Source organism: Ptychodera flava, unplaced genomic scaffold, assembly GCF_041260155.1.
Source record: "Ptychodera flava strain L36383 unplaced genomic scaffold, AS_Pfla_20210202 Scaffold_31__1_contigs__length_3010019_pilon, whole genome shotgun sequence".
In the NCBI taxonomy this organism is placed as follows: domain Eukaryota; kingdom Metazoa; phylum Hemichordata; class Enteropneusta; family Ptychoderidae; genus Ptychodera; species Ptychodera flava.
In genome coordinates this window covers 1,175,272-1,184,264 of record NW_027248353.1, presented here as the reverse complement: position 1 = coordinate 1,184,264, position 8,993 = coordinate 1,175,272, and the positions used below count along the sequence as shown (strand labels likewise).

General features: G+C 38.9%; 1 protein-coding gene and 1 long non-coding RNA gene across 2 annotated transcripts; both read right to left on the bottom strand.

Annotated features, from left to right (window-relative positions):
* Positions 1–6,090: 6,090 nt before the first annotated feature.
* Positions 6,091–7,130, bottom strand: LOC139127347 (uncharacterized). Its single transcript, XM_070693263.1, has 2 exons — positions 6,751–7,130; positions 6,091–6,509 (listed from the first exon to the last, which is right to left on the bottom strand). The coding sequence occupies exons 1-2, from the start codon at positions 7,127–7,129 to the stop codon at positions 6,091–6,093; spliced, it is 798 nt and encodes a 265-aa protein (XP_070549364.1). The 5' UTR covers position 7,130.
* Positions 7,131–7,653: 523 nt separating this feature from the next.
* On the bottom strand, positions 7,654–8,725 carry LOC139127408 (uncharacterized). Its single transcript, XR_011550998.1, has 3 exons — positions 8,645–8,725; positions 8,105–8,194; positions 7,654–7,716 (listed from the first exon to the last, which is right to left on the bottom strand). It is a non-coding gene; the product is annotated as an uncharacterized lncRNA (long non-coding RNA).
* Between the last annotated feature and the right edge of the window lie 268 nt (positions 8,726–8,993).

The window sequence follows — 8,993 nt, the reverse complement described above, 5'->3', positions numbered from 1 at the left end:
CTACAGTAAGTTATTTGTCGCCAAATATCGCCTATTTTTGGTAAAATTTCAATTTAACCTTGCCATCTGCAGTATGCAGAATTTTTCAAGCTTTACAAAGATGGTCACTGTTTTAGTCGGTCATCGGAGCACGATGGAGCACGATTTTTTTCGATCACCATGCGTTTCCCGGTACGATTGACCCTTCGCTCAGAAAAACGCGCGCCGGATCAATCGCCGAGAAGTTAACCAAAGCTGGAAAAGAGAACGAAAAACGTCCAATAACTCTTTGTCGAATATGGTTAAGGGTAAAGAAACTCAGAAAACTATTCCTGAAGAAATCTTACAATTTTTAACACGGTAGAACGTCGCCAATCGACTGGAGCTAAGATACTTCCGGGTAGCCAACAGTCTCACTCGATCGGTGGATCTGTCAGGTCATATCGCGATCTGAACAAAGTGAACCAACGTAACCTTTGACCCTTGTTACATATACAGTACGTGATTGGTTCTTGCCTTAATTTCATTACATATACGTACGCCATTGGCCTCCCTACTATCCTCTATATGGACATAACCCGGACTGATAAAGTATCAATAGCCTGAGTACTTTCACTATCGCTATATCAAAACATTCCTTTTTCAAAACTTTCTGTGTGTAGTGAAAAGAGAAAATTTATGTATTTCTCCTAAATATTTGTTGTTATCTGTATGCTTTATTGAAATGTCTGGTTTTTTCCCATCAGTACTTTGCAGCCAAGGTGCCAAAAAGACAAATGAGATATCCGAAGGGATAAGAAATTTGGTACTAATAGCAGTAAAATAAGACATTTGAAGACGAGATTCCACCTGACAGACAGGTTGACTGCTTGGCATTTTTCATGATTCTTCTCCAGGAATTGCAATGCTGCTGAACCAGGAAATGGAAAGTGTAAAGCATTTTGACAGAAATCTTCTTTCAATCATGAAAGGATGTGTTCTCTGTCTTGCTAGCATATACACTGGCAAAAAAGCAGGAATATTAGGAATGCTGACAAATACACGGTGTCAGACTGGGGATCATGGTCAGCTCTGAAGATGGAATAACTCAGATTTAATACAAGTTCTGTAGTTTTAGCAAGTGACTGAAAATTATGGCTCTTTACTTGCCTACATTGTAATCTTAAAATAAACACCCTCCAACCAAACCAGTGACACAGTAACCATGTTGAATGACCAGATGAATGTAAACACAGTTTGCACCTGGCTTTATTACGGGACAGGGTGTTGTTCCATGGGATTGGATGGTTGTAGGAAATTTACTGTTGACAATGCGTTGTTTTATGTTCGGAGGCTGCCTGTAAGCTATGAGGCCTTGAAATGCAATAAACTAAACTGTAAGCTATGATTGGCTTTTCTGGGATTTCTTCTTGGAGTATTGTGTCCTCTCGTATGATTGGATGGAGTTCATTGACTGTTGTGTTCGATTTCTTCAGCTGTGTACTTTAAGTTACAATCAGTGATGATAATATAATATCTGATGGAGAAAAGGTAGCTAACCTATAAACTAGCTGAATTTGTACTCATAACTACTTAAAAAACAGCAAAGAACAGACAGTAAAGCACCGGTACACACAACAAAGTCGAATTCATGAAAGAAAGATTTATGGACCTCTGTTCATCTTCATATTCATCTTCTTTTCAGACACGGCTAATTCCATTGCTTTGAAAGTTAGACCAGTGTTCTCACCAGAAAAAAAATATAGTGGGACATGTTGTCCCGCTGACCAAAATAAAAACGGGACAACATATAATTTTGGTGAGGCAAGATAAATATGTTGAAAAAATCAACTGCTGTAATCAATTGCAAATACGAATCTTATTTTACGCATGGGAAAAATAAAGGACTCAACAAATAATTCATCTTCTAACAACTGTTTTATAAACACTCAGTAAGCACAACCGTTGGACTTTTGTTCTTTCCAATTTGAAAGGGCACTGATAAAGTTGAATTTGGGGCCCTCTACCATAATAGTTGCTAAAGTGTCCAGCCGTTCAGCACCAAGTCGATTTGTGTCGTTAATTTTTATATTGATTTGCACACTGAATCTCCTTTCACAGTCAGCAGAATAAAGTGGCAAAGTCAGTGTTATGTCAGCTATTTTAATCAGATTAGGAAACATATCCCTATACATGTGTGTTAATAATCATCTCATTTTGACGTGAAATTTCGGTTTCGCCAGCCAAAGCTACGAATTTTAATTGCCTAGCCTATTGATCGAAGTATGGACGTAAAAAAAGAAGTCCATGTTGACCGTGTCATCACGCTCGGCCTTATATAATATACTTTAATCACATGCACAAGCCAAATTATTTTTGCAAAATAATATCTTCCTCAACAACTACTTTTGGAATAATACCATCAATACGCAGTGGGCAAGTTGTCAATCATTTCCAGTCGTAGCTTAGATCCCGTGAGCGAGGAACAAGGCGTTGGTGTACTGAGCAAATGCCTTATGATCTCAAACAACACGTATCTTCCGCGAAGTTATACACGGTTTCGTTTCAAATGTAGGAAAGACTTACAAATTTATCTCAGATAAAGTTACGCTCTTTTTCGAGAACAAAAATGATCGAATAAATCTTAATGGCGCGAACACTGTAATAATGTCGCAGCCGACCATACCCTGGTTGCAATGCTTACGGAACACACGGTAAACGGAACCGTCATTATAAACGGCCTGGCTGGTCGGAGGAATGTGAGGGGGTCACTCAAAATGGTTGCTTAAAATGTGGAGAGGAAGAGGGGTTACTAAATTTTATGTGTGAAATTAATTTAAACACCTCTTATATTGGACCATTCACAGGCGTTCCTTAGCTGGGAAGTCTGCTAAGAAGATCGATTTTCGGATCGATCTATTGATCCCGTAGTCAATATGCCCGCCACTGCAACCTAAGGTTGCAGTGGCGGGCATATTTACTACGGGATCAATAGATCGATCCGAAAATCGATCTACTTAGCAGACTACCCAGCTTAGGAACGCCTGTGGGACCATTCCACACATCAATTTCTCAAAATTTTCGAAGCGAGAGGGGGTATCCCCTCTCTCATTCTCTCCCCTAAGGTTGTTCCAACAGTTTTACTACTGAAAGACAAATTGATAATAAGTCTCCGATTGCACCAGGCTGCACCATTACACACAATAATTTCTCAAACTTTTTCATGCAAGATAGGAGATAGCCCCTACTGACACCTTCCCATCAGCCTAATGCATGTTCTCCCCTGTACTTTCAAATTCTGCCAAGTCAGATATCCTAGTGAAAACCCTGTCATGATACCCATCCAAATTAAACAACATACTATGTGGTTGGTTACTGGTTATAGCGTGAGCTTTTATATCTGTATTTTTTGTGACTTTGAATTTCATTTTGGTGGTTTCACCTTTTTCAACCGTCATGAGATAACCGATGATCATCTAGCAGGGTACATCAGGATTTGAAAGGTTTCTCCTATAGCTGTACTTTGTAAATTTTACAAATACATGTATTTCTAAGTGAGGGGGTCACTCAAAATTCATCATGGTTGCAAGGGGTTACTCGAAATTTAGGAGTTTCCGATGAACCCCCCCCCAAGCCATATATAATGACGGCTCCCTAATGCGACCAGCTTCGAGTTCGTTGTTTTCGAAATTTGTTCATGTTCATCCTTGGGGATGTACATGATTTACATTCTTGTGTTTTCGTAGTTCGTATTATTGTCGTTTTGATCGTACCCATGACGCCTCCAGCTTGTGCAACCCGATCACGTACAATGCGTGCCACAGACACTTGTAGTTCAATACACGGCGGCCGCTGTGTGGTATACAGATATGCATAACGATGATCACACAGCGGCCATTGTGTATGGAATCATAAGTGACTGTGGTCAGTAGGCCCTCTGGCGGGTATTGCTTCCAGATTGCCTCGGTTTCAGCCAGGAAGTGTTACTCACTTCGATCATTTACGTCTATGGTGGGAAGTATCGCTCCAAGAAAGTTATTATAATTCCAAATGCGCGCCATTATTGATGGACATCAATAACGCTTATTCAAATCATGCTGGAATTTGTATTTTGGGGCAGTTTTCCTGCGTTGTCAAAAAATCATCTCTCGCAAAACAGTTTATCGATTGGTTTCAAATTTGGTGTGCAGGTTGCAAAAGGTGACTTAGGTCTGATTTGTTCAAACCGTAATGAAATGTATACATTGTGGGATTTTTCTAGATATTTATTAAAGGGACAAGGTCGGCTATTTTTCATGAATTTTGTTTGATACGAGATACTGCGTGTATATATATATTCGACATGATGCACTTTGGGATTATTAGTGGGTGACTGAGCCAAGGGGTCAGCAACTTGAAACATGATCTAGAGGGCCAAGTATGTATCACTCTCGCCTTATTTGTCCCTTCCATTCATTCTACCAACATGATGACCTGACTTTGTGATTTCCACTTCTTGAGTGTAAATGTGATTTAACCGTGAACTTGGCGATGACTCTGGCGCCTGTGGTTATACTACTTTACAATAATAAATGAACATTGATTAGATAAATCAAAATGTGTTGCACTCAGTTGCTACCCAACATAAAAAAGCGGTGGTCATTTTGTTGAAAACAGTAAGACATTTTTGGTGATACCGAAGGATTCAACGCGCGCGCGATTGATAAGGCTGGCAGTGTTCCAAATGCGCGCTATTGCAAGTGAAAATCGTTACCGTTTATATAGTTTTCTAGGCACTATCTTCTTCTGATATTGTGAAAATGTGTAAAAGCTTTAAAGTCAGCCAAATTTTTCATCTGTTGAAATGAATTTCGGCAAAATTATAGAAACCTCCAAGGTACATAAGGCCACAGAGAAACATATAGACAGAGTGGCAACACTTGCATGCCTTTTGTTCCATGGTCGTCTCGGTAGACTATTGGCTTTTCATATTAAAATGAGCTTCAAAGGTATTAAACTTTTTGGAGGCTTTGTTTGTGGTTGATAATTACACGAGATTATGCGAAAAATACGACGAGATGGCATCGTACTGCCAGTCGCGTAGCAACCATAGTTACTTTGTTAGCTCTCAGGCCAGAAACACTGCTTCACGCCAATCAAAACATAACACGCCAGCAGTTTCATAAACATGTCCTTCCTTGACGCACGTGTAAAAGACGGTATGACTGACCGTAAACCATTGAGTAAAACCAGACAGTATCGATAAAAGACTTTCAAATTTGGTTCAAATACACTTATTATATATTCATAAAATATGAGAGGAATTTTTTAAAACGGTAAAACTCATTTTCCTGAGCTCAAAACACTCCCATTTTCGCCAGCACGTCAAGTCTGCTCAGCACCACACGACAACAACAACACAAACTTTGCCGAACATACTTTCGCTTAACAATTGGCGAAAATCCGAAAATTACCGAAGGATTCATGGTCGGCACTCTTCGGAAAAGGAGGCGAAGCTACCTGAGGCGAGGCGAACATGGATGGGTTACGTAACCGCTTCACGCCTTAACAATACCCGTTGCCACTCTATCTATCTTTCTCTATGATAAGGCTAAACGTTTTAGAAAATTCTCAATATTTTTTTGTGATATGGCGAGAATAGGATCAAAATAGTCAAGTATCACAACGTAAAATTTCAGGAGATTTTGAGCAAATTTAGAGAGCCAAATATTTTCAAAAATATGCTGTGCTAATCTGCATATCTATGACGTCACGCGTTTCATGACTAACAAACATGCGTATGCTCGAATTTGGTGCCATTTTTGCATCTTGCAATAAATACACAAAAAAGTCATATTTTTGTGGATTTAACAAATTTTCCTTAGCAACAATTGCCCACATACTTGAATCCTTCGGTATCGCCTTAAAAGTAGTAGGGACGGTTTTGGTAAAATCTGCACAATTAATGCCATGTAAAACACTTGTAGCTTTTGTAATTCTTACATCAGAATGAGTTTCTTCATTCAAGATACAATTGATAGGATGAGTACGAGGTTACCTCAGATAATCCCTGATGTATTGTGAAGACAGTACTGAAAAAATATATGAGTATACTATCTAGAAATATACGCCTCCTTCTAACATGATTATACACTAACCTTTCATTATCCGGTCGTGAGATAATCTCATCTTCTCAAGTTCTTCAACCTTTCCTTTGGTGATATATTTCATCGATGACACATCGTAGCCCAGCATCTTGTTTTGTTGTTTCAACTTTTCCCCGTCTGCTTTGAGGATCAAATTGTCAGAAGATTGTTGCATTCTGCTTTTCAGCGTCACCCACTCATCCATACAGGATTTCTCACTTTCACTGAAGGTTTGACTCTCACTGAAGACTGTCGACTGTAGCTTGTCCTTGGTCTCTGTCTTCACTTCGATCTGCTTCAATTGGATACTGATGTTTTGCTCTTTCTTCTGCGTCTCAGCTTCCATATTCATTATGCTTACCAGCTCAACGTCACACAAATCTTCCAGTGATTTGGCACCTTCTGAAGATACGCGACTGCTTATATCTAATAAAAGAATTTGTAAGCATAGGAGAACCTATAACAATTCTATGAGTGATCCGTGAAGATATAATGACAATGATCAAATTAAACCTTTTCTTTCATTTGGGTTCTTTGATTTGCATATTTGAAACTTTTCCAGCGAATTCAAAGTTGGTATTTGGCAAAGGTAGTCAACCTGAGGATATGTGCATTAAATTGAAAATGTAAAATTTACAAGACATGAATGCAATTCACGGTCACATACCTCTGCGTGTGATCTCTTCCTTACACTTTAAATATTCCTGATAATCTACAAATGTTTCCAAAGACAGCATCCTGGCACCAATATCATCCAGAATAGGTATGGATAGAAAAGTTTCATCCGCCATTCTATCTAACCGTCCACTGCTGTAGGTATTCCACAAGGCGTCAGCTGCATCTGAAGAACCACATCGAATGATGAAGTTCAGACTCCCGTTTTCAATGCCTTCTTCGGAAAGGTCGGGATGGATCCCGGTAACTCTATCCATATAATCCTCAGCATTTGTCTGGGTGCTTGCATGTCTAAATAGATCATCCTCTATGTCCATCATTGATCTGTTGTTCTCCGGCACACCACCACTGACACACAATCGAACACGCATGTTACCTGCCAAAATTCATGAATATGTATTTTGCAATGAAAACAATTAGACGGCACGATGAGTATTTGCACTTTACAGCAGTGTCGACAGAAATGCCATCATCGGCAGAGACAGCCGACAAAATCGCATATTAAAATTATTTAGTAGTAACAACGATAGTACAAGTTTGATTACTTTCCAAACTAAACTATAAACTGACATTTTAACCAATAATCAATCTACTGTAGTGTCAAAAATGGTAACAGCAATATTCATGGATGAAATGAATTATAAGTACTTGAATAGTTGACTTCGGGCTGAAACAACTATTTCTTCGTCTGCGATTTGACCAAGTTAGTTTGTACAATAGCATTGTCTTGAGCTGTATTCCTTGCACATCAAGAGATACAGGTGAGAGACGAACTAATATCCTGAAATACACTGGTGGATCTGGAGTAGAGTCAAATCACAGTTACTATTGATATCTACCTTGTGTATTTGATGCTGATTTGTGTCATCAGGATTGGAATGGTTTCCATTACCATCACCATCACTGCCGTTATTTGTACTTGAACCAGTCCCCTGGTTGTCTTTCTGTGAACCATCGCCTAAAATAAGACACATTGGGCTATACTCTAAATCTTCAATTAAATAAATATAAAGACCCTATTGCTAGAAGTCTGTCTTGTAAAGAATCCGTAAAACTGACATCATTTATTTTCCCTATGTCAGCAATAACGTGTTGCCTTCGGTTCAAGAACGAGTGAGAATGAACATTAGAACTTTCGGAACTCGTTTCAGACACATGTCTTAAGAACACGGGATTACATTCAATAAATGCCAAAAAACAAGGTTTATGTTTTATGTTCTACACATGGGAGGGGGGGGGTGTCGAGTTGAGAATAGTTGCGCGTTCATTTTCCATTGATTTCCATACAAAGACGTTTAGCAAGTTCTTTCAAAATATTTTTCACAAAAGATATAAGGTGTACTGACCGTTTTTCAGCTTAAGCTTTTTTGTCCCTGTTTCTTCTTTATCAAGTTTTGATTGGCATCTGGATTTATCATCTCCAGGAGACATTTGACCTGTAGACATGTTGAGCAATTAAAGCTGTGTTTATCAATGGAAATTAAGGTAACCTTATCTAGATAATGTGTCTAGCCTAGTGAAAGGGTTAATGTCCAAATGTTTAACAGTCAACCTTGGAGATCTTCTGATTTTATAGATTTCTAAACATGCGAGTTGAATGATATGGTGAGAGTCATTATAATTTCCATCTTGCATTTCGATATCCGAACTACAAAAAACGTTGCTGGTACACAACGCATTTAGTCCATTCGACCCTTCGATCCAAATATTAATTACTCAGTTGCACGAAGCAATTTGCTGCATACTTGTAACTCTTGAAAGCAACAAACGATGGCAAACTTACGAATTTAGTCTTAAGTGAAGGAATTGCAAAGCATGGCAACGCCGCTTGGTCGGATCGAGAGCTGTCATTCATATAATTATAACACAATTGTGATTGTACATACCAGCTCCAAGCCCCGGTCTCTTGGCTTCTGAATCACTTTGCGATTCGTCAGGAAAAGGATTAACACTTGATTCATTTGAGCGCTCTCCAGGCAACTTAGGACCTGTGAATGTACAGTAAAATAGAAATAAACATTCTGCCAATCCATGTGTTCAATTAATGTACACACACAATAACCCTTATGATGAAACCTGATGGTGCGTCTGTCGTACTTCTTATAATATCGCTAAGTACGTGTAAATATCTGATTTTTCCTCAGACTCCGTGTCATAGGTATGGTTTTGGTGACTTCTACTTGGCACTTCACCGTGTTTACATTTGTCTGACAATATGTAGTACAATTAAAAAGG